General features: G+C 44.5%; 1 protein-coding gene across 12 annotated transcripts in view; it reads right to left on the reverse strand.

Annotated features, from left to right (window-relative positions):
- DNAI3 (dynein axonemal intermediate chain 3) overlaps positions 1–25,254 on the reverse strand; it is a 60,992-nt gene that overhangs the window by 6,199 nt on the left and 29,539 nt on the right. For 3 of the 12 annotated variants that reach the window (XM_001928466.7, XM_085021309.1, XM_085021303.1), the window contains exons 14-20: positions 24,257–24,330; positions 22,701–22,848; positions 21,289–21,376; positions 12,421–12,551; positions 8,861–8,924; positions 3,481–3,611; positions 1,420–1,624 (exon numbers count right to left, since the gene is read on the reverse strand). In XM_001928466.7, the coding sequence (XP_001928501.2) occupies positions 1,420–1,624; positions 3,481–3,611; positions 8,861–8,924; positions 12,421–12,551; positions 21,289–21,376; positions 22,701–22,848; positions 24,257–24,330 (841 nt within the window). Of the gene's footprint in view, positions 1–753; positions 1,180–1,419; positions 1,625–3,480; positions 3,612–7,100; positions 7,498–8,860; positions 8,925–12,420; positions 12,552–21,288; positions 21,377–22,700; positions 22,849–24,165; positions 24,202–24,256; positions 24,331–25,254 lie in introns of those variants that run through there. The other 9 variants (XR_014843156.1, XR_014843157.1, XM_021090350.2 and 6 more) reach the window with 7 other exon arrangements.

The following is a 25,254-nucleotide window of genomic DNA, read 5'->3' on the forward strand; positions in this document are numbered from 1 at the left end:
TCTCATTTTCAGAAGGTCTGGTTCAAATTGCTAAACCCTAGACCTGCAATCCCTGTAGGAACACACACACACACACACACACACAAGCAATGTTGGGTAGCAGAGATAGGAAAACACACTTTCATGGCATATACTGCCAAGCAGTAGCCAGACTCTGACCTAGAGATTCTGAACCCTGCAATTTATTTATCTATTCTTTTTATGGCCCCACCTGTGGCATATGGAAATTTCTGGACTAGGGGTCTAATCAGAGCTGCAGCTGCAGGCCTTCACCACAGCCACAGCAACACTGGATCTGAGCTGCTTCTGTGACCTACATCACAGTTTGTGGCAACACAGGATCCTTAACCCACTGAGCGAGGCCAGGGATCAAACTCACACACTCATGGACATTACGTCTGCTCCTTAGCTCACTGAGCCACAACGGAACTCCTAGAAAGACAATTTTATGCTTGCACATCTTTGGAAACAAAGGGAAACTTCTTTTAAAAGAGGCAAATATGGGAGTTCCCATCATGGTGCAGCAGAAGCGAATCCAACTTGGAACCATGAGGTTGTGGGTTTGATCCCTGGCCTCGCTCAGCGGGTTAAGGATCCTGTGTTGCCACAAGCTGTGGTGTAGGTCGCAGATGTGCTTCGGATCCCGAGTTGCTGTGGCTGTGGTGTAGGCCCAATTAGACCCCTAGCCTGGGAACTTCCACAGCTGTGAGTGTGGCTCTAAAAAAAACAAACAAAAAAAAGGCAAAAATGTACTGGGTTTGCACAGAAAGTATTACTTGGGTGAAACAGAGAAACTGGGACAAAAAATATAAATTAATTTTCCACAGACGCTTTCTTAAATTTCTGCTTGCTCTCTTATACCTTATTTTCCCTGATAATTAGTTCAAAATTTATGGTTTGAATCAACATATGACCCAGGGAGACACATGATCTCATGAAGAGAACTGCTCGGTACTGTCCAGGGAAGAGCCACGAAAGTGATAAAATGCTGAACATTTGTGACGTGATGAAAAGGTAAGGCTACAGACCTTATCCTATTTGGAAAAGAAGCAACAAAAAGTAGCAAAGATTTCAGGGTTCAGACTGTGATTTAGGGACCTGGAGGGCGAGAAGCGAGCTCTTCATGATGTCGGTCAGAATCGGCCTGGACTCGGCACACTGCGTGCATCTCAGAAACAACTGTCGATGAAGCAGACAGTGACCGAAACTCAGGCTGCGTCCAAGCCGATGAAGAGGGAAAGGGAGGGAGTGACGGAAGGGGAGGGAAGCGAAGCATCAGAGGCGGTCCAGGTGAACGGCCCCACGCGCCGGAGCCGCCCGAAAAGGCAAACTGACTCAGCACATTTGATCAGAGTGCACACCCCAGAAGAGGCCCCCACACCCCGAGAAAGGGTCACGCATCAGAAAAGGTCCACACACCAGAAAAGGCCCAGGGTTTGACGCAGGTGATGGCGGTTATGCAGATGTTTTGCGACTGGGCTGGTTCGTGGGTTTTCTCCAGAAGGTCCCAGATGTCGATGGATCCGTCTTCTCGGCCAACGTAGAAGAGCCCGGGCCTTGTCAGGGACCAGTGCCCCGAGGTGTACCTTTTCGGGGCACAGGATGACTGCAGGAGGGGTCCAGTCTAAAAATTAAAAATACATTAGAAGATTTTGGGACATTCGCAGCGATTTCTTTTGAAAGTAAGACACAGGTAGCTGTGATCATATGACAGCAAAACCATGCCCGCTCAGAAGTCATCTTCTTCCGCTTTCTTGTAGGATTTTTCTGTGATGCCCGCTCTTTTCTTCGCTGTGTGTGTGCCGGCTGAGGTGCACAGAGGCGGGGATCTCAGTTCCCAGACCAGGGAGCAGCGGTGAGAGCGCCCAGTCCTATAACCACTACAGACCACCCTGTATGTCTTTATAGCATCTTTTTTTCTTAAGTGACTTTTCACATAAGGTCAGACCTTTCGATTGAGCTGTTGGCTGTTCCAATAATCCAACTGCTGCTAAAGCCCGTTGCTATTTCCATGGAGCTGGGTGGACATCCGGTAAGTCAAGATTATAAGTAAATGTTGCTAATAACGTTATGTTCCTGCCACGTGTCTGCTCACCACGGATCCAGCTCTGGCTGGCAGGAAAAGCGAATGAAAGTCAATTCTCTCCATAAGCTGCTCTTACTTGAAAGAGATTTGGGGTCATCTTCTCTTCTTTACTGTGGGGTGTTTGACCCCTGCATAGTGTTTAGAAAATCTTGTCTAAATTTCCTTTTTCTTCTTCTTTAGCTGCCAAACTAATACTTGCTTGTTGTAAAAAAAAAAAAAAAAAAAATCATAAAAACGTGTGTTGGGGGAGCTCCCCCCTGTGGCTCGGTGGAGACAAACCTGACTGGTATCCATGAGGACCCGGGTTCGATCCCTGGCCTCGCTCAGTGGGTTAAGGATCCAGTATTGCCCTGAGCTGTGGTGTAGGTCACAGATGCAGCTCAGATCCTGCATTGCTGTGGCTGTGGTGTAGGTCAGCGGCTGTAGCTCCAATTAGACCCCTAGCCTGGGAACTTCCATATGCTGTGAGTGCCGCCCTAAAAAGACAAAAAAAAAATGCTTTGGTTATAGTAGAAGTCCTTTTGTGGATGGACACGTCAAGAGTTTCCAACTTTTTTCGATTGGCAAACTCGTCATATTCACACACATTTTTGGGGGGTAACTGTGTAAGTTAGAGTCCCCAAATGAAAGGAAATAAACATGTTAGGTCAAAGCACACACACACAATGTGTGTAAAAATATACACTTAGGTATGTATATATCCACACATACATAATTTATCCAAAGACTATATATTACTGCTGTAAAACATATATCCATATACAATTTTTTGGTCAGATTTGATACTTTTCTTAAATAGCTCACCAAAGGGACATATCTTTCTCTTCGCCCACACCTTGTTTCACTGGGTTTTTCCAGTCGTTCTAGTTTTTGGCAGTTTGGTTCTGTCTGCCTGGACCCAAGCCTGTCCCTATCCTGACCCCCGATTCTTGGCACTGCCTCACCTTGACCCCTGCACGTCTCCACCTGGCGATGGAGCCCTTAGCTTTTTTACTCCCACTTTCTGAACCTGCTGACAAATTTCTGGGGCAGGAGAAAGAAAAGGCGACAGACCCATCGCTCCTCCTTGGACCCCACACGGTAATCAGCACCCCATCTTCTATTTTAACGGGAGGGAAAGGCAAAGCGAGCCAACGGCCAAGGACACTTTGTCGAAGAAAAGGCTGGTTCTGGAGAACAGAGACTAGTAAATGCTTCCTTCCCTCGGGAAAGAAAAGCCAGCGGCTGTGTTTTCAAAAGACTTTTGCAGCGGGTCTGCTGACAAGTGGGAGACCAGGCCACCTGTTCCAGTTTCTCTAAAGTGTCCCAAAGGCCCTTCCTATTGGCTGTTGTTCCCACTGTCTTTCTCAACAACGGAGGACCGCACACCGCTCCGGACTCTGCAGGTGACTCACCGTAACGCCCTCTTTCCAGATGGCCACGTTCCAGCCCCCAATGGTGAGGATGATGTCCTCGTAAAAAGGGGACCTCTGCACCGTGTGGACAGCTCCGTCGTGGACCGAGTAGAGGCTCACGGGCTTCTTTGCTGTCAGAGTGGAAAAAGGCCACGGCACATTTACTAGCTGTTAGCGTTCCTGCAGTGGAGAGTGGGCAGACCTCCGATGGGCAGACAGGTCCCTAGTAACGAGGTCTAAGTGGAGAGGCAGAGACCAGCTGGGCCAAGAGTCCGTCAAAGGACTGAGCCTCCTCTTTTCATAGGAGTCCAGGGAAATTCCCATCGGGCCACGTTTCAGGCTCAGAGAAACACTTCCTGTCCTTATTGACTTACTCATTCACTAGCCTATCCGTTAGTCAACACTATGCGTATGGTTTGTGGATTGTTTGTATGGACCAGGTACTGTAGATGGCTGGGTAAACAATGGTTAATAAACAAACATCATTTGTCCTGTGGAGCTTAGAGTCCAATGGGAAAGACAGATTCTCAATAAACAAATCCCAAAGTATAGAATAAAAAATGTGAGAAGTCAATAGCCAGGACATGGAAACAACCAAAATGCCCATCAACAGATGATTGGATTAGGAAGATGTGGTATATATACACAATGAAATACTACTCAGCCATAAAAAAGAATGACATAACGCCATTTGCAGCAACGTGGATGGAAATAAAGACTCTCATACTGAGTGAAATGAGTCAGAAAGACAAAGACAAATACCATATGATATCACTTATAACTGGAATCTAATATCCAGCACAAATGAACATTTCCACAGAAAAGAAAATCATGGACTTGTAGAATAGACTTGTGGCTGTCCGATGGGAGAGGGAGGGAGTGGGAGGGATTGGGAGCTTGGGCTTATCAGACACAACTTAGAATAGATTTACAAGGAGATCCTGCTGAGTAGCATGGAGAACTATGTCTAGATACTCATGTTGCAACAGAACAAAGGGTAGGGGGAAAAATGTACACATGTAAGAGTAACTTGATCCCTATGCTGTACAGCGGGAAAAAAAAATGTGAAAAATATCATCAAGGAAGGACTATCATAAGAAAGAATAACAAGGGACAGTCATGATTTAGGCAGAATGGTCAGAAAAGGCTTCCCTGAAGATGCATCGTTCAGGCCTGAGTTCTGCACCAGAGCCTGTGCTGTGGAGAAGGATCCCCAGAGGAGGAATATACACCCAATGCGGAGAAGTGTTTTAGTGCATTTGTAATTTTGAGGCATGCAGCAGGACTGCAGTTTGGTAATCCCGTGAGGAGACAGGAAACAAATGGAGACCAGGAGAGTCCAGACTACACAGAGCTTTGCTAGGAAAAGCGCTTAGATTTCTTTCTTTCTTCCTTTTTTTTTGCTTTTTAGGGCCACATCCAAGGCATATGGAGGTCAAATCAGAGCTACAGCTGCCAGCCTATACCACAGCCACAGCAAAGCCAGATCCAAGCCGAGTCTGCGACCTACACCACAGCTCATGGCAACACCGGATCCTTAACCAGTGAGCGAGGCCAGGGATTGAACCTGAGACCTCATGGTTACTAGTCAGAATCCTTTCCACTGTGCCACAACAGGAACTCCCTAGATTACATTCTAAGTGTGTTGTGTTTTAATGAATTCTTTAGGCCTAGAAGACAATCTGATTGACGTATGAGCAGATTCTCTGGCTGCTGTGGGGAGAACGGATCAGAGGCAGATAAAAGCAAAGAGGGACCATGGGAGGCTGTGCAGCAGTTCTCTTAGGAGGATGGTGGCTTGGGTGAAGTCAAAGGGCAGGAATGGAGAATCAAGATGTATTTGTGAGCCCTTGAAGACGCTTGAACAGGAGGCCTTAGGAGGGTGTCTCCTGTGCTCTCGAGATGGGGCTTAGCTCGAGGGAAATTGGTCTTTTTCTGTAGCTTAGAAGAGCTACATTTAAATTTATCTATTTATGGAGTTCCCATTGTGGTGCAGAGGAAACAAATCCAACCAGTATCCATGAGACTGCAGGTTAGATCCCTGGCCTCACTCAGGGGGTCAGGGATCCGGCGTTGCTGTGGCTGTGGTGTAGGCCAGCAGCTGCAGCTCCAATTCGACCCCTAGCCTGGGAACCTCCATATGCCGCACCTGCGGCCCTAAAAAGCATAGTGTGTGTGTGTGTGTGTGTGTGTGTGAATTGCTTTATAAGCGTTTCTCAAATAATTTTTAAATTGAGATAAAAGTATACATAAACATGAACTGTAAAATTTTAGCCATTTGAAGTATAGACCAGTGGAATTAAATACGTTCACATTGATGTGAACCAATCTCCAGAACGCTTTTCATCCTGCAAAACTGAAACTCTGGACCCACCAAACACTTGCTCCCCGCTCACCCTTCCCTCAGCCCCAGGCACCATCTCTTTCCCTTCTAGCTCTGCAAATGTGACTCTTGAAGACCTCTGTAGAAGTGGAATCGTACAGTACCTGTCTTTTTGTGAATGGCTTATTTCCCTTAAAATAACATACTCGGAGTTCATCCGTGTGGCAGCATACATCAGAATTCCCTTCCTCTAGAAGGATGGACACTATCTCAGTGCATGCGTAGAGCACATTTGGTTCATCCATTCACAGATCAACGACTCTCGGGTTGCTTCCTTGTGGCCAGGGCAATTATGGCTACAAGGAACTTGGGTGGACAGAGATTTCTTTGACACTGAGCTTTTTGCAAGATTTGGTAGCTCTTTTCTGCTTAATGTTCCATTGGTGTTATGAGAAAACAAACAAACAAACAAACAAAAAACCCTCCAGCCTTCGCACAGCTGTAAATAGAATGAGCCTCAGAATAAGTTTGTTGTTTTAGTATAAAGTAGCCACACATTATGGTTTGGCCTAGACAGGCACATGTTTTTATGGCCACGCCTGGGGCTTGTGGCTGTGGGCAGCAGCCAGCTCCACAGCCGGGCTGGGGCCGTGCTGGAGCCATCGGACCAGGGAGGCGGGAGGACCCTGGGGCTTGGGGCAGAGACTCGGAGAGGGTGCCACCTGATAGCCACACCTGCTCCCCCTCCAGCTGCGATGAAAGGAAACTGCAGTGAGCCCGTCCCTCTTGCGGAAGCCCTGCAGTCTCAGGGATACTGGTCGGATTTGTTTCCTCGGCACCACAATGGGAACTCCATAAATAAATAAATTTAAATGTAGCTCTTCCAAGCTACAGAAAAAGACCAATTTCCCTCGAGCTAAGCCCCATCTCGAGAGCACAGGAGACACCCTCCTAAGGCCATCTTGAAGTTTTGCGAAGGTTCCTGGGGAGGCAGAGACCCCTGGAAACAGCTTTCTTCTTGCTGCTGCCTGTGTTGCTCAGAGCCTGGTTTTATCCTTGGTGAGCGGGCTTCCCTGGACCACCCTTTTCTGGGGAGCGGGGCTGTCCAGGAGTCTAGAAGCTGTCTGTGAAATGTAACAGACGGGGTAACTGTAATTATCAAGTTATCAAGTATCAAGATTGGTACTGTGGGTAGAAGGTCTCAACCCACAACTCTTCTATCCCTTTGTCCTTTGAGAGGCCCTATGTCTTTAAGCAGTAAATGGAGCTGTCCTTAAAATAGCAAATGAAACACCAGTAGAGTTTCAATAAAGATTTGATGAATGACTCAAAGAAAGGACAAATATCCGTGGGATGCAAACATAGAGTTTCAATAAAGATTTGATGAATGACTCAAAGAAAGGACAAATATCAGTGAGATGCAAACGTAAAGCTCTTAGTTTCTAAGATTATTGTCACTGGTTCTATAGACGGAATGACATTCATTTAAAATAAATAACTTGTTTGTCATGCGCCACCTCAAACACAGTGTGGGAAGCTGGCAGCAGGGTAAGGCTGCAAGAAAATCTGAGACCAGGAGGAACCAGTGTCCAGCTGTGCATTAACCAGTCGCAGCATCAGGATGGCAGCTTGCATCCCAGGGGTGCGGTGGAGATCACTGCCATGAGCACATGGACGCTTAACACTCCTGAACGCTAGTGTTAAGAATAAAGAGAAACACGAGTAAGCATCGGAGTCGTTGCACGTAATTCATTATATCCAACGTACAATTCTGAGTGCAACTTTAAGTCATGGAGTTGAAGTGCCCGGAACATCAGTCTCCGTTCTTCACGCGTCTGACCCTCTTCTGAGGTCATATCTAACCCTTTCTCAATACCCCTCTCACTGACAACACACACTTGGGTTTCTAGGCAGGAGACCCGTCTGAGAAAAGTAGGTAGGCATATGCGTTCATCTCCAGATGAAAACGGCGCCCTGGAGGCGGTGCCGACAAAGCCAGTCCTCCCAGGTCCAGGGCAGACTCTAGCCTGCACAACCAGACCCTCCATAGACAGAAGCCAAGAAGATGAAGTTCAGGGTGCAGATCTGAGCCCCCGCAGCTGCGCCCTGCAGGCAAGCGGCTCCATCAGGCGCGTTTCCAGTTGCCCCAACCACACACAGGACTGACCAGCTCCCCTTCTGTAAACCCAGCCTAGCCCTCTGCCTCACGCTCCACGGTGTCCTGGCAGTTCCAGGAGCTGCCTCTTCCTCATCTCATGGTTATTGCACACTTTGAAAAGCAGCTCAAATGTATTTTCATGCCATGGTAAAATCGAAAGCTTTAGAGGAGGTGGTTGTAATTTCAGTGCACCCTAGGGCTCCGAGCTTTGACAGGGAGCTTTGCTGACTGGGGCCTGAAGTGTGGACTCTGATTCTCGCCCACACCTGGGTAAGACCTTCATACCTGTGTTCAGCTGCCAGAGTCTGGGCCCTGGCAGCAGAGGGACACATGAACACATGGGTCCCAGCCCTTAAGAGGGGCTCTAGAGTTACTTCTCCCACGTAGTGCTGAGGTCTTCAAGATCATGGAGAATTTAGCTGATAATTTCATGTGGATTCAGATTTTCCACACAGCTGAGCTACTGGGCTTTTGAATTTTTTAAAACATTTTTAATTAAAGTACAATAGATTTTTAATGTTCTGTCAATTTCTGCTGTACTGCAACGCAAATTGTTGAAACAGCACTGCTATTTTAAAATTCAATTGTCCAAGTATCTCAGTAGTTTTATTTTAGCATCAATAGACCAGTGCTCCTTAAATTCTGGTGTGAAAACAAATCACTGATGAATTTTATTAAAATCTGTACTCGGATTCAGTAGGCCTGGGGTAGGAGCCCAGATTCCGCATTTCTAATAAGCTCCCGGGTGACAGCTGTGCTCTTGTCCAAAGCCCTCGCTCTGAGTGACAAGCGTGGAGTCAGGACCTCGGGGGCCCTCCGTACACTTCCCAAGGCCAGTCATGAGTCCTTTGTAAAAAAGGGAACAACTTACCAATAAAGGAACAATCATCAGAACTTACTCATCAGTCGGCCAGTTTCAGGGTCTCTTTCCATTTTCCAGTCTGTGTATATCACTTCACCTTCCTAAGAACATTACAGGTTCCTGATGAGTACCACGACAATTTCAGAGACCAAAGACCTCACCTCCCTGCGCCCAGACAGACTGTAACCCAAACAAGCACAAAGCAGCAGGTCAGCTGGATCAAATGATAACTTGGTGCAGGAGGAGGGCAGAGAAAGGCTTGAAATGATTATTTAGGTTTATATTAAACAAACGGGAAAATGAATTGGTTGAGTTTTTTTAATTACACTCAGGGACGAGGAGAACACAGGCAATTCTGAAGATATTCTAGGTCCACAAGTTCCAAGTGCTGGGCTTCCAAAACCTCTGCTGTTTCCAGGGAACGGGCTGCAATGGGCTGCGAGCTCCGGGAGCTGGGGGAGTCGGTCTGATTTGGTCAGTGGCTTGTTCTCAGCACGTCGCAGAGCAAGGACTCAATAGGGAGCTTGGAATAAGGCGGCAAGGGGGACTGCGTGTTCCTATTACGGTACTTATTGCCTCTGGAAGTTGAGGATGGGAACCCTAAAATTCCATCCAAATACTGTAACAAGTAACCTATGTTCCAGCTCTGCCGACAGCCATTCTAAGAAACAGGAAGGCAGAGGGACCTGATGTAAAGAAGAGGTGGAAACAGGCACACGAGGGGAAAGACAGAACCAGGGTATGACGGAGGTGGGAGAGATTTAGGGGAGAAATTTAGTCCACACGCCACCTCATGGACGTGAAACAGAGACTCAGAGAGGTTAATGGACTTCCTCAAGGTCACCCAGATGCAGTCTCTAAGTCTATTGCTTTTTGTTTTTTCTTTTTTTTCTTTTTTTCCCCACTGAATGAGAGGAAAACACAGAGAAGGCACAGAAAGGCGAATTAGGGGGACTGGAAGGAGGGTGTGGGCGGGGATGGAGGCAAAGGGAGGCAGAAAACACTGGATTCACGCAAACTGAAGGACAAGCTCCGGGGGCCGGGGCCACGCGCTCACTCTTCTGGGCTTTCATTCTCCACGTCAACTCTTTGAGCAAACGAGGGCTGTGTCTGGAGCTGGGAACTCAGAGTCCGGGGACAAGGGGTCCCTCCTGTCTTGCTAACACAGTCTAAGGCAGTGGGCGGCGGGTCCGCGGTCTGCGGGACATGGCCAGCCCATCGCCCTTGGGCTGCCACCTCCTCAGTGCTTTGCCCGAGTCGCTCAGAGCTTTGCGAATGTGACCCCAGCCCTCACCAAAGTCCTGCTGGAGAGTTACTATCTCCTGGCTCTCCCAGCGGCACGTGGGATGCTGAACCTGAACCGGGTCCAAGGGGTCATCTACACCAGGTTAAGGAATATGCGTTGAGGGCCCTTCCTATCATCACACAAACCTCCTCCTCCCTCTCCATCCAGTTACCTAGTTCTGAAATTCCACGCCCCCCAGGCCGGGGTGAGGCGCTCCGCCCCACTGCTCGGGCCCTCTCCAATCCTGGGCGCCCCGCCTGAGCTCACCACCTGCCTGGCCTCTCTGCTCCAGGACGCCACATCCCTCCACTTAAACCCCGCGTCAGCCAGCCTGGATCCCAGGCAGGCCTCTCCTAGACTCTCTGCCCAGAGTAGAAGGACCAGTCATGCCAAGAAGAGCGTCCCATAGGAATGTCAGGAACGCTGGCTGTTCTGTTCGCTGCCGTGTCCCCGGGGCAAGACCAGTGTCTGGCATACATTACATGCTCAGTAAATACCTGCTGAATGGTGTGATGAGGCTCCTTGGAAGGAGTGCGAGGACGTGAGAGGCAGGAAAGTGTTTGGTGCATAAGAGGAACGGGAGAAAAAGCGGAGGAGACAGAGTGAGTGAGGGGCGGGCGCAGAAGGGTGGCGAGAAAGGAGCAAATTATATGGAATCTCATCGGCCGCGGCATGAGGAGACTGGGTCTCCATGCTTCACTAAGCCCCGAAGAGGAGTTTCAGCGGAGGGTGCCATCCTTTAATTTCTGTTTTAAGCTTTTGTGACCATTGCTCTTTCTAAAGCTATCATTGTCCACTTACAAAACTCTGGTGTGCACAGGGCAAAATACTACATGAGTCCACGGACGTAAGCTGCCCAGGACAGTCACATTCGGGGGGACAGGAAGTAGAACGGGGGTTGCCAGTTGCTGGGGGCAGGAAGCAACGAGGAGTCATTACTTTAGCGGGTACAGAAGTTCAGTCTGGGATGATGAAATAGTTCCTGAGATGGACGGTGGTGACGGTTACACAGCGATAAGAACGCACCTAATGCCACTGAACGATGCACTCAACATGGTGAAGATGGTAAACTTCACGCTTATTTATATTTTTCATAATATTTTAAAAATCTTAACGAAGACTTTGGTGCGCGGCCCAAGTTACAGAACATCTATTTAGTGGTGCCCTGTTGCTCAGCAACTGCAGTGCACGTGACCTAGCACAGGCCCCAAGCCAGCATTTCCTCTTACACCAAACTCCGCCACTCTCTCCAGACGAGGCCCAGACCCTCAAAACTCCGGAGCACTGTTCAGGCTGGTCCTCCCGCGGTCCCGGGGTCTTTCAGGGGCTTCCTCAGCCCACAGCGCCTGCGAGCTCTCAGGTCACCTTCCCTAACCTCCCGCTTCGCATCCCTGCAACCTCTCGACACGACAGGTGTGGTGTGGCTCACACTGTCAGCACGTCTGCTCCTTGCTAGGCAGTGAGCCCCTGAAACAGGGACTCTGCTCTTGGTTCGCGTCTGGCCCGGGCCCAGGGCTGTGCCGCAGGGGGTACACCCTCAAGAGCAGATGGAATTGAGTAGCGCCCTCCCAGCACGGAAGCCTGCAAGCGAACTGCAGCCAGTGAGGCTGAGCTTTGGGGTCGGCCCTCGGTGGATGGTCTGGGAGAAAAGCCCTTCCTGTCGGGCGAGAGAGAGAGTCGGGAATGGAAAGAGAGTCTCTGCCCGGCGGGACTTAAAGCTCCCAGCCTCCTTTCTTCACGTGTGAAATGGGCCCGATGACAGCGGTCTTAGAGGGTTTGATTTTATTCGGGTTAAAGGGAATGTAATTTGGAGACTTCCTGGCACAGACCCTGGCGTACAGGAAATCATCAACCTGAGCAGGGTTTTGTTCTTACGGCAGGTGCTGGAAAATGACAGCCATGGTGTTTTATATCCAGTTGTCATTTATCTTTTGAACTGAGTGAGTTTTCCGTCTTTCCTGCTAGATTGTACTGACCTAACAAACAAAATATTTTCTCAGTAAATCTCTAACACTCAGCATAGTGTCTTCCATGTGGTATAGCTGTTTGATAACTATTTGCAGGTTGATCAATAAACTATTAGTAAAAAGAGTGGTGTAATTTTATAGACTTCCACATTCGTTCAGGAACGTCTCATATGTGAATCCAGGAGACACGGAGGTTAAAAATGTCCAATGCGAGCAAAGCGCACCAACTATGAAGACAGTGTAGATGCCGTAAGCATACGAGACAAGCATACGCAGAAGTCATACCCATGCATTTCAACCCATCATTTAAAATGCTAATTTTAGAAGCAGATAATTCGGACTCACCTCTGTCCCCACAAAGAACTTGGTGCAGAAGTCGTCTATTGGCTTGAGATGATTGGCTAACCCGCCTTCCAGATTCTGGTATGGGTTCATTTCTCCTGCCTTCACTGCTTTGCTCTGGGCTAATATTTTGTCTTTTTGAGGCATGTGGACAGAAGCAGCACACAGTTACACAGAAAGATCTAAAACAGTTCGTCTGCATCCTCCGTCCTGTGCCACACGTATCTGCCCCCCAGCCCCGCCCCGGTGGGGGCATAAGCCTAAGCATTTCTAGACTCCTGGCTCAGCAGCAGGATGCTTTGTTCAATCCAAACGCTGTATGTACCTCCCTGCCCCCGCCTGTAAAACAGAGCAGAGCTGCATTGCTCTGGTCGAAGGGTCTCCTGGGTGGGAGGCGGCGAACCCTCTGCCCACTTTTCAGGAGCTCTGAAAGGTTCCACTGCACACTTTGAAAACTTCCATCTCATTTACTTCATTCCAGAATTATTTACAGTCAGTTGGATACAAATATATCCTCGGGTTTATAGCTCCTTTGATCTTCTCAATAAGAGAGATCATTGATATTGCTCTTGAATTGATAACACCCTGTTATTCCCTAATAATAAAGTCACGTCATTTGTATTCAGTTGGTACCATACAGCAATTTTCCAGTAATTCAAGATTAGCCTTTTAAGCGTCAAAAATTCTTAACTTCTAAAAAACACATCCATCTGAAATATGTTACTTGTTATAAGCGCAACATATGGAACACAATTTAATATTTGCTGATTTGTTCAGGTTTATTCCTTACCAGCATCTATGACTGTGGTATATTACAACTATCCATGCAAACAGCAAGAGGACAGCTAATCTGGGGGGTGAAATTCAAATGTCATCTGGGGCTTCTTTCTTTTTAAAAGCATCTTGTTTTAAAACAAAAGGCTTTTATGATCTAAATTAATAAATGTTATTTATTGAGATCTAAAACTACATGTTATTAAACATTTATTTTAGACTTTTATGATCTAAATTAATAAATGTTATTTATTGAGATCTAAAACTATGTGTCATTTATTTATTTATTTTCTTATGGTTGCACCAATGGCTTATGGAAGTTTCCAGGACAGGGCTTGAATCTGAGCCATAGCTGCGACCGATGCCATAGCTGTGACAATGTGGGATTCTTTAACCCACTGCACCACCCCGGGACTGAACCCTGCTTCCACAGTGACCTAAGCCTCTGCAGTCAGATCCTTTAACCCACAGTGTCACAGTGGGAACTCCAAGTGTTATTTATTAAAGCTTCGGAGAAGAGAGAAAAGCATGAAGAAAATAACAAAAATAATTCATTATCATGTCTCCCAGAGGTGCCCACTATTAAAATATTGGTATAGTTTCCTCCATTACTCTTCTGTGAATATATACAAACAATGTGTTTTTTTAGTTAGGTATTTTAGCTTTGTATTCTGCTTTTCTATTCTCTTAAAGATGTATCCTGGGCATTTTCCCACCCCTCTTTTTTTGCTAAATGTTATATTAAACTTCTGGGAAAGACTGTGAAGAATCCACACCTGCACAAGACACACTGTGGGTTGCCTCCATCATGGGAAAACCAACCAGCGAACTTCCAAATGAAAGCTAACACTGGGGAAGAAGACATCAGCTGTACTGAAAATAGGAGCATTTCAAAAAGACAATTCCACACAAAAGTAAAAGACAATCATCATGATTTAGGAGGCACAGTCAACCGACACTTCCTCTGTTTGGGACCTACATGTTTTGAGCAGTCCTTTTCATACTGCGCAAGACAGGAAAACAGGAACCAAAGCCTTCCAAGGTTGGAAGCTTTACAGAGCGGAGCTGCAAGGTGTCATCAACACTTCAAGAGATAACCAGGCACATTCCAGCACACTGCTCTTACTGATAGTATCCACAATACATTCAGCAAGAGCAAAAAGCCATTTCGTATCCATGGAATACATAAAATTAACATCATTAAAATATTTATTTCAAATCTTCGCTCTCATTTTTGTGTCTGTTTTTCTCTTTTCGAAATAATGTACATAAATATATTAGTAGAGTAAAAGGTATTTAATTTGAAATACACGTTCACTGTGAATATGTGCTTAAAAATGTTTCCTGAAGGGGTGCAAGGTAGATCCCTCTGGTCTAACAAGGGGAGCCAAGAGCCTGGTCCAAGGGTCTCCACTGATAATGCAAAGGGAAAGACAAATGTGAGCTGCATTGTAAACCAAGACTTAATTAGCCTGCGTAGGAGACCGGACATGTGGGCCTGAGGAGAGAGTGGGGGACTCCAGTGACCAGCGTGCTGCTCCAAACACACTGACGGTGGGGACGAGGCCGGCTTCAGTCGCAAGGGATGGCGGGAGGCGAGATTTCAGGATTCTCAACAGAGGTCTGCACGTCCACTGTGTCACCAGCGGGAGAGTGTGCGCCGAGGGACATTCTCCATGAGAGGGCGGTGAGGTGATATGGAGCCAGGGAAGAGGGCAGAGGAGAGAGACTGAAGAAGGTTCAAGGAAGTCACAGAAGCCAAGGTGGGGGCTCCAAGAAGGGGGTTTAGTTGATGTTTAATGCAGTGGCGGGAGAGGATGAGGCCAGAGAAAAACGCCATTGGCAGCAGCACTTACTCAGACCTGAACGGGGCACCTCGCATATTTATTTAATTCAGCCTCGTCCTCACAGGTCACGGCTTTTCCATCAGCAGGGATGGTAATAACAATAGCAGCTGTCATTTGCTGATTGCTTAGTGCCAGGCACTAAGCTGTGTGCACGAGATCGTGTCGCTCAGTTCTCACAATAACTCCTGAGGTGCCAAAGCATTAATCCTCCTGCGAGGGGAGTGAACGAGGCTCGGAGAGCTCAGGCGGCTTGCCTGAGGTCTCACACAGAGTAGCTAAAGCTTACTGTGTGTTCTTAGAGCTTCACAGGTATTAGCTCATGGGATGGTCACTCAGTCCAAGAGGTAGTTACCTGTATCATTTACTCCCCTTATCCTCACCTCTTTTCAAACAGGTGAGGGCTGGGGAAGAAAAGGCACAGGGAGGTAAAGCAACCTGATCTGCTGGAAGTAACAAATCGTAGTTTTGGGATTTAAACCCGAAGCCAGAATCCACACCCTAAAGTCCTGTGACACGTTGCTGAGAAGTATAACGGAGGCTGTGAAAGCAATTCCTAAAGAGGAATTCCAGAGCCATTTAGAGCTCAGAATAAGCACAGCACTTCTTAAAGTGACTTCTTTGAAGGGCGCCGGCTTTTGTGGATGCAACACGGCAGGGCAAAGGGAGTGGTCTGTGGCCACTAGATGGCAGCGCAGTGCCAAGCACGGAGACCGCAGGAGCGCACGCGCGAGAAGGATGGAGCCGCAGGATTCGGAGAACCCATGGTAATAACAAGCTAAACATGAGCAAGAAGCACACACAGGTGTATTCTAATCCGCAGGTCCAGATCCGACGCGAGTAGGTGGATAGCCGGCACTGTGTGCGACAGAGACCCCAGATATAGTTAGACCTCAAATAAACTCCCCAAACGGGCCAGTCACCCAGGAAGCAGGACACGGCCACAGTAACGCCTTTAGAGGTAAAAAGGCACGTGTTAACCCGACACATGGGCTCACCAAGTGAAAGGTAAGTCTTTCCCCAACTTGGGGTATTGTCAGCACATCAACTTCTGAACCCACATGAGGGGACATGGCCAACTACGGTCTCAAATGAGAATCTAAAAACTTGTGTCTGTGCCTGTTCTGAACTGATTTGGGCAAGTATGTCTTTCTCCACATCCACAAACATGACTTTGTCTGGAAAGAGAACATTCATTTGATGGAGAGCATTCGTGTCTGAGCACAATTGGGCACACTTCCAGTGTCGTTTTATATAGGCCCTTCCTTAAATGGATACAGATACGTATATTTGCTACTTATTTTAGTGTTTATCCCACCAGAATGTAAGTTCCATGAAAGCAGGACTTGTCTGTGCACAGATTTATCCTGGCATTTTGCAGGAATTTAATAAACGTTTTAAATAGACACAGATAAGGAGACAACAGCATGGAAATAAATAATGCTTCTGACCGCATGAGCTTTATGTGCCTATTCCCTCGTGTTAGCTGTGCCTACACTAAAATGAAATGTAATGTTCTTTAAGGGAAACAAGGGCCTCTGTCTCCTGAAATGATAACATATTCAGTCTTCAGAAAGAGTTGGGCTAGGAGTCTAATTGCAAGGAAATGAAGGGTCAACAGAAATTGCACTCACTTGAAGAACATTAAAGTTTAGATTCATTTGTTTTTCAGAAAAAGTAGTAGTCATATCTCCTAATTAATGTTTTAAAAAGCAGGCTTTAGAGAGACCTCTGCTTTGGACCAAGGAGGAGCAATTGGGACTGGGCTTAAGCTTTCTCACTTTAAACAACCAAAAAAATAGGCAAAATATATGAAATAATAATAGTTTTCAAGGCACTGGACATAAGATCACAAAGAACACTGATCCCTAAGAGATGGGAGAAAAAATGACAGTCGTAAACCTAACCACATCGATAATCGTGTTAAATGCAAAAGTTCTAAGTGTCCAGTTAAGAGGTGATCGAATTGGACGAGAAAAAGTAAGACCCATAAGAAACGCACATCGAATATGACAGAAATAGGTTAAAGGTAAAAGGATTTTAAAAGGCGCTTATTACCACGCTAATGTTGTTAACCAAAGGAAAGCTGGATGGCTATAGTAATGTTAGAAAAGTAGATTTCAAAGTAAAGGGTATTACCAATTCTTCAAAACACATGAAGCGAAAATGACAGAACTGCAAAGCCACAGTTACAGCCAGAGATTTCAATGCCACTCTCTCAGCAACTGGTAGAACAAAGAGATGGAAAATCTGGAACAATATAGAAAACTGTAAAATTACTCTCAGCCAAAATGATCTGCTAGACATTTATGGACCATTCTATCCAATCACAGAAGATACACATTCTTTAAAAATGAACTTGGAGCATTTCTCGAGGTAGACCATGTATGGTCATGAAAGTCATATGAAGTGTGCTCCCTGATTACAGCGGGATTAAATTTGATATATCTAATTGAAAGATCTCTGGAAAGTCTCCGACAATTTATAAACTAAAAAACATACTTCTAAACAAATTTTGGGCAAAATAAGAAAACGCATGAACTGAATAAAAACGACAACACGATATTGCAGAAGGGTGACACGCTGCCACCGCTATACTTAGGGGGAAGACTACCTCACCAGATACCCTTACTAGAAGAGAGGAAGCCTTCTAGTCAGTGACTCAGCTGTCAGCTTAAAAAAGCTGGGAAGAGCAAAGTGAATCCAAAGTAAATAGAAGAAAGGAAAAAATAAAGATGAGAGCAGAAATCAATGAAATAGAAAACAGGAAAATAATACAGAGAGACAGAAAACTCCAGGCCCAGGTGGCTTAATCGGTGAATTCTACCAAACATATTTTTTTTGTCTTATTAGGGCTGCACCTGTGGCATATGGAGGTTCCCACGATAGGGGTCCAATCAGAGCTGTAGCCACTGGCCTACACCACAGCCACAGCCACAGCAACACAGGATCTGAGCCACGTCTGGGACCTACACCACAGCTCAGGGCAACGCTGGATCCTTAACCCACTGAGCAAGGCCAGGGATCCAACCTGAGTCCTCATGGATGCTAGTCAGGTTTGTTAATTGCTGAGCCACTAGAGGAACTCCCTTCTACCAAACATTTAATGAAGAAATAATGCCCATTCTAGATAAAATCTTCCAGAAAGTGGGAAAAAAACAATACTAAAATATTAAGAAAGTAAATACAATTCATTCTATATGAGGCCAGAAATACCAAAACCAAAGACATCATAAGAAAGAAAAACTGGGGAGTTCCCGTCGTGGCGCAGTGGTTAACGAATCCGACTAGGAACGATGAGGTTGCGGGTTCGGTCCCTGGCCTTGCTCAGTGGGTTAATGATCCGGTGTTGCCGTGAGCTGTTGTGTCGGTTGCAGACACGGCTCGGATCCTGCGTTGCTGTGGCTCTGGCGTAGGCCAGGGGCTACAGCTCCAATTCGACCCCTAGCCTGGGAACCTCCATATGCCACGGGAGCAGCCCAAAGAAATAGCAAAAAGACCAAAAAAAAAAAAAAAAAGAAAAACTGACTAATACTAATACTCATAAACATAGCTGCAAAAATTCTTAACAAAATTTTAGCAAATTGAATCCAACATTATAGTAAAAGGATCATATCACAACCAAGTGGGATTTATTATTCCAGAACACAAGGCTAGTTTAACATTCAATAACTAAAATAATTCACCATGTTATTAAGCTTAAAAAGAAAAATATATGATCATCTCAAAATACGCAGAAAAAGCTTTTGACAAAAACCTAACATGAATTTACATATAAAAGGGACATTCTTCAAGCTGATAAAGGGTTCTGCAAAAACCCTACAGCTAACATAACACTTAAGGGTGACAGACTGAGTGTTTTCTTCATAAGAAGTGGAAAAAATGAAGGATGTCTCCTCTCACTGCTTTTTTTTTGTGATTCTGGAGGTTCTGGCCAGAGCAAACAAAAATTAAAAGTTTTAAAGTACCATTTACAAGAGCATCTAAAAATATGACAGACTTAGAGAGAAATCAGTTAAAAGAGGTGAAAGACTTGACACTGAAAAATACCAAACATCACTGAGAAATTGATGAAGAAAATAAATGGGAAGATATACCATCCTTATGAGCTCAAAGATTCAATATTGAAGATGCTGATTCTTATAATATTGATTTACAGATTCAACATGATTCTAACCAAAGTCACAGCAGGCTTCTATATAGAATAAACATTATAAAATTCACATGAAAAAGCAAAAAAACCTAGAATGGTCAAAAACTATTTTGAAAAAGAAAAAAGTTGAATGATTAGTGCTAATTTCAAGACTAATTATAAAGTAGTAGTAATCAAGACAGGTGGTGTGGTGTGGAAATAGACGCATCAGTCAATGGAGCAGAGCACAGAGTTCAGAAACAGACTCACACACATACGGAAAAATGATTTTTGACAAAGGTGCAAAAGCTATCCACTGGAGGAAGAAGAGTGTTTTAAACAAATGGTGTTGCCACACCAGACACAGAGGAACCCTGATCCAGAACTTGTGCATATCAACTTAAAAATATATAGACTTAATTATAAAACTATAAAACCCTTAGAAAAAAATAACCTAATCTCGGATTAGGCAAAGATTTCTTAAATTCGACACCAAAATTATGATTCGCCAAAGAACAAATTGATATACTGAGCTGTCTTAAAATTAAAAACTTCTGCTTTTTAAAGGACATGTTAAGAGAATAACAACAATTTAATAAGGTGCACATCACATATGGGAGAAAATGTTCGCAAATCATGTTTAATAAAGGACTAGTACACAGATTATGTTAAGAACGCTCAAGACTCAATTATGAGAAAATAATGCAACTGAAAAATGGACAGAAGATTTGGACAACTCACCAAGGAAGATAGACAAGCGGCAAACAAACATGAAAATGTGCCCAGCATCTCTAGCCACCAGCTAAATGCAAATAGGATATCAGTACACACATTTTAGAACAGTTAAATGACCATATGGCAGGTTTAGCGTCTAAAGAAACTGCCAGGGGTCTTCCAAAGTGTCTGTACCACTTTGTATTCCCCCAGAAGTGTCTGAGAGTTCCCGATTTTCCACATCCTCACAAGCAGTTGGTGTGATTCATGCTAATTTAATCATTCTAAAATGTCCATTTTTTAGTTGAAACCCATGGCTGAAATTCCAAATGTGTAGCCAATAACTGAATATGAAGTGGAGAAGTAGGAGAAGGGAATTCTCCTACTTTCTGGGATGAAGGAGGCCCGAGTACATAAAACACATGAAATGTTTTAATACTGCTTTGAAAATGTCTGTAAAGGTTTAATGATTCCTTTTTTTTTTCTTTTTTTTTTTTTTTTTTTAGCATGAGGTCTTGGGTTACATCTTTGAACCACACAGCTTCAAACTGAATTTTGCCCAAGCTGGGTATTAGTTATATAATATGTTTTTCTTAATGTCCTATTATTTAACTGCACGTTGAACAATTTATAAATGTAGATCCTTTCGATATGGCAAAGACTCAGAAAATACTTCTGTTGCTCCTGACCCTTGTACGTTTCCACTGTGCATTGCCTGCCAGGTGGGCTAGTGACCCACACCTTTGTTTTAACAGTCTTGACAGCTTACACCCACAGCTTTCGGCTCCTGCCCAAGGGCATGTGGCTTAAGATCTATTTATAAGTCAATTATTCTTTCTTTACTCAGTTTTATCATGGTGCTGTATAAATATTAATTCTTCCGTTTTATTCTAAGAATGATAATTTGACTCTGAGCACGTCATCACTTATTTTGCTAGACCTGAGATGCATCCCATTCTGTAGAATTAGTCTTTGAGCACAAGACATATTCATTAAGTGAGCCTCGTTCAATTGGTTTAGTGTAACGAGTTTTCAAAAATACATGAATATGCTCAATAACTGCCTGTGACACTGAACTGAATTCTGTCCAATCTTTTTGTGTAAAGGCAGTTTTGATATGCTGGCTATAGCTCTACAGTCACTATAAAATTCTGTATCGGAGGAATCGCTTTTCCATACTATTATTATTATTTACAAATTAGACTATCCCAGAAAGTACTCACCTTAGACATAAGGAACCACTAAACTCAAACTTTATTAAATGCCTTTTTTTGGACTGCCCTCAGAGCATGGGGAAGTTATTGAGCCAGGAATCAAACCAGCACAGCAGCGTCGATGCCAAATCCTTAACCCACTGAGCCACCAGCAAACTCCGTAAATGCATTTTTAATAAGCAAAGGCAGTTACCTTGTGCTTTGTAAAGGAGATTGTCCTCCCCCAGGCTTAACTTGGTTGGGCAGTGGTCTAAAGTTGTTTCACCTTTAGACAGCCTTATCTTTGGGGAAACATACAAGAAAGATTATTTTCACACATCCCCCCTCATCATAGGTGACTCCCTCTTGCTTTTCCCTTCTGCCCCCAGACCTCTGGGTCCTGCTTCCTGCTCCTGTTCCCCTCTCCATTCTCCTGCAGATTGTGGTTGCTTTCCCCCCTCGCAGAAAGCACCTAACCCACAGTTTCTAAAACCTGGCTACTGAGGGGAGCCTGTCTGGGAGGGCTCATTTCTAAATCCCAAAGTCTCATGTGTTGTTTAATTTCTGAAAATGTTGTTTTCTATTCCATGGTACATCATTGTTGGTAATAACATAAAATAATGGCGTCTTCCCATGTTCCTGAAACCTTTTCGTCAGAGGCGCCCCCAGGACTGCCTGCCGGGTCCCCTGCGGGGCGGGGCGCTCCTGAGCTCCGGACCCGGGGGTGGGAAACCGGCACACCTGCCACGTCCCCCTCACGGCTCCCTCCTCCTCTTCTCCATCAGGATGTTGGTCCACATGCCATGCGGTTATTCGCAGGTGACGTTTGGTTGGCTGGCTTCTTTTTAAACCATCCACAGCCCAGTAAATCTTATTCCAGGAACTTTCTAGTCCTCTCTTTCTAATTTCTAATCCCAGTTATTTCAGAATTATTCTCACCCTACGTGCCCCCTTTTTCCCTGGGAGCGAATACATGATAATGTCGTTCTAGTGATACTTGTACATCAAAGGAAAAGAAAAATACTAAGTTTAGAATTAGAATTAGACCTTCTGAAGACTGAGAGCCATCAGTGTCAGAAGTTCATGCCTGCTTTTTCACACACATCCCACCCACAGCCGTTATCTTTCTTAAATTAAAATGTCTCTTCATGCTCTGCCATTGACAATAACTACAAATAGTTTCTCCTTCAATTACTTTCAGTTTTATGTGCGCGTAGGCGTTACAATACATTTCTACTACTGATATGCAAAACTCAGAATTTTGGCCACAATAGCGGTAAAATTAGCTTTTCCAGGAGATCCTACCAGTTTGAAGCAGCTGCTATGCAATTGAATAATTATCACACAAATCCTGAGAAGTTGTAGCCTGCTTGTACCCGAACAAATACCTATCTTGACTTCCCAATAATTGCGATTTGTGGCTTGACCTCGGCAAGCGTTATAATAACTCTCAATGAGATAATTTATTGGTTGAAGGAACACATGGACTGTAATGTCGTGTGTTAATTTGGCCTGCTCTGCTGTGTGTGTGTGTGTGTGTGTGTGTGTGTGTGTGTGTGTATCTATGCATATAAACTACATCGTGTATATAAGCAGATAAAATGGACTAAAACCCATGGCACTTGCCTTAGAGAGAGGCTTCCAGGAGAGATCTAGATGCAGAAAAGTGGATGGCAGGTCAAAGGGAATTTCAATACTTTCTTCTTTCTTTTTCTCTGCTGGTGGTTGGGAGCTTAAAGCTTTCTGTGGTCTGATATCCCAAAAGCATATTGTGCTTTAAAAAAGTTTACAGTTTGTTTTTATTAAGTACAAAGAAGAAGTTGGGACTACCATTCTTGCCACTACGCCTTAGCCACGTGATTGTGGCTATATCTAATTTCTCTGAAACTAGGACTTTTTAAAAATGAAACAGGACTGTTTCACATTTTACATTTTAGGGAATTATACAGTTTATAGGGGTGTTTACCAGCTTCACTAGTATGGAGGCTAATATTATTATACATGAGAATTGAGTTTGGAGATTGACACGTTTTTAAAACCTAACAGCTTTATTGAAATATAACTCACACACCACAAAATTCACCCACTTAAAGTACACAGTTCAGTGGTTTTTACTATTCACTGAGTTGTGCAAGTCATCACCACACTCAATCCTAGAAGATTTTTCTCCCCCGTGGAGACTCACTCCCCTCAGTCTCTCCCGTCAGCCCTGGGCAACCTCAACTCTGCTTCCTGTCTCGATAGATTTGTCTGTCCTGGACATTTCAAATAAATGGACTCATATACTAAGTGGTCTTTCACGACTGGCTTCTTTCCTTTAGCTTGTTTTCAAAGTTCATTTCTATGATAAGCTACAGCAGTACCTCATTCTTCCATTGGCACCTAACAGTCCATTGAATGGAATATAGGGCGCTTTCTTTACCCATTCTTCATGTGACGGGCTGAGCGACGAGGACATAAATTTGGGTTATTCTGCTTTGTGGCTGTTATTAGGAACAATGCTGCTTTGAACAGGTGGATATAGGTTTTCCTTTCTCTTGGACACACACATATATAGGAATAGAACTGCTGGGTTTATAATGTCTTTGTCATAATTAAGTGAAAACATAGTAAGAACAGCAAAGAATATACCATATTAGCTCCATATTTCAGTCACTGAGGTTATGAGTAACCCGATTAATAAATGTAAAACATGACTAAAGAATCTGGATGTGTAAGTTAGAGTCTTTGGATAGGTTGATGGTAACTCAAACAGGACTCCTCACTACCCTCTCCAGGGCAGGACACACCGTTTTGAGGGCACTAACCTGCTGTGGCCCCTTTGCCTGGCAAAGCAATAGAGCCGTTCTTTTCTATTTCACCCGAAACTCTGTTTCTATTTGGTACTGGGCGAACAGAGGCCGCGTTCCAACGGCACGTGAATGTGAAGAAGCAGAATAACTACTGACATGCTATGCGACATTACTAACGAAACTGAGTTAATTCTTTTTGCAGCACATCTGTACCTATAAAAAGATTGTTTTTTTATCCAGCAACAATCTACTATCTGTCCTTTGGTTATACTAAGTTTAATTTCCACAATAAAACTTACTTAAGGAACAGGAGAGGACAATGACTTCAGAAGCATCTAAAAAAGAACACGTTGTATAAAAACACTAGATAATGATTAAAATAAGACATACCAATCTGCCGAGCAAGTGACAAGTTGACAGGATATTCCACTCCGATTTTCAAAGACGGAACCCAATCTGTTAATCTATTTTTTAAAAATGCTAGAAGTAAGTTCTGTGTATCTAGAACAGTAATTACTTTTTGTTTTTGTTTTTGTTTTTTTTAAGGTCCTGCACCTGTGGCATATGGGAGTTCCCAGTCCTTATTTACTGGAAAACCTGTATTTACTATATTTGGGGCAGATAGTTTTCTTCATTTTGCTATTTGCTGTTTATTTTTAATTTAGAAATTTACAGGTATGTTTTGAATTTCTTTCAACATTACCTTAGAAAACTATCAGATCCAGAAATATGATATTCTATTCTGAGTTGCTGTATTTGTCCTGTGATTTGTTATTTTTATTTAAATTATAATCACCTGGATTAATTTGTGCGTCTGGTGTGAACTGAAATGAGTTTTATATCAACTCTTTCCTTGTGTTGCAACCTCCATTATTACACGTTAAACTTTAGCGGACACTCTGTTTGAGCTGTTTATCTTGGTCCATTACAACTCTGAAGAGTAACTGTTTTTGCATAACCATTTGAATACCTTGAAGGGCTAGTCCCCTTTCATTACTCTAAATTTTCAGAATAGTTTTTGATAGCCTCACCTTTTAATGTTTCAATACATAGGAGACTCTTAGCTCCTTGACGGAAATATCTGGGAAGCTTACTGGTTTTCAAAATCACAACCTTTGTGGGTCAAGAACAGAACCACAAAGCTGACCTGCAGCGCAGATGCTGGGCAGTCAGCTGACTCAGTCACTGCACAGGTAGTTTTCACGATGCACACAATTCAAGACTGCCTGCAAAGTGACACGTTTCTACTGTCACAGATCTTCAGGGTCGCCTGCTCTGAGTAGCTGAAATCACAGATGTTACACCCATGAAGGCTAAGAGTGTAAAATATCTGCACTCTGTTTCTACAACCCTCTCCTCTCCACCATTCTACCAGTGTTAACACTACC

Source organism: Sus scrofa, chromosome 4, assembly GCF_054392235.1.
Source record: "Sus scrofa isolate SSC_HxYL_T2T_F1_AM1 chromosome 4, Sscrofa_HxYL_maternal_Yorkshire_Landrace_v2.0, whole genome shotgun sequence".
Classification (NCBI taxonomy): domain Eukaryota; kingdom Metazoa; phylum Chordata; class Mammalia; order Artiodactyla; family Suidae; genus Sus; species Sus scrofa.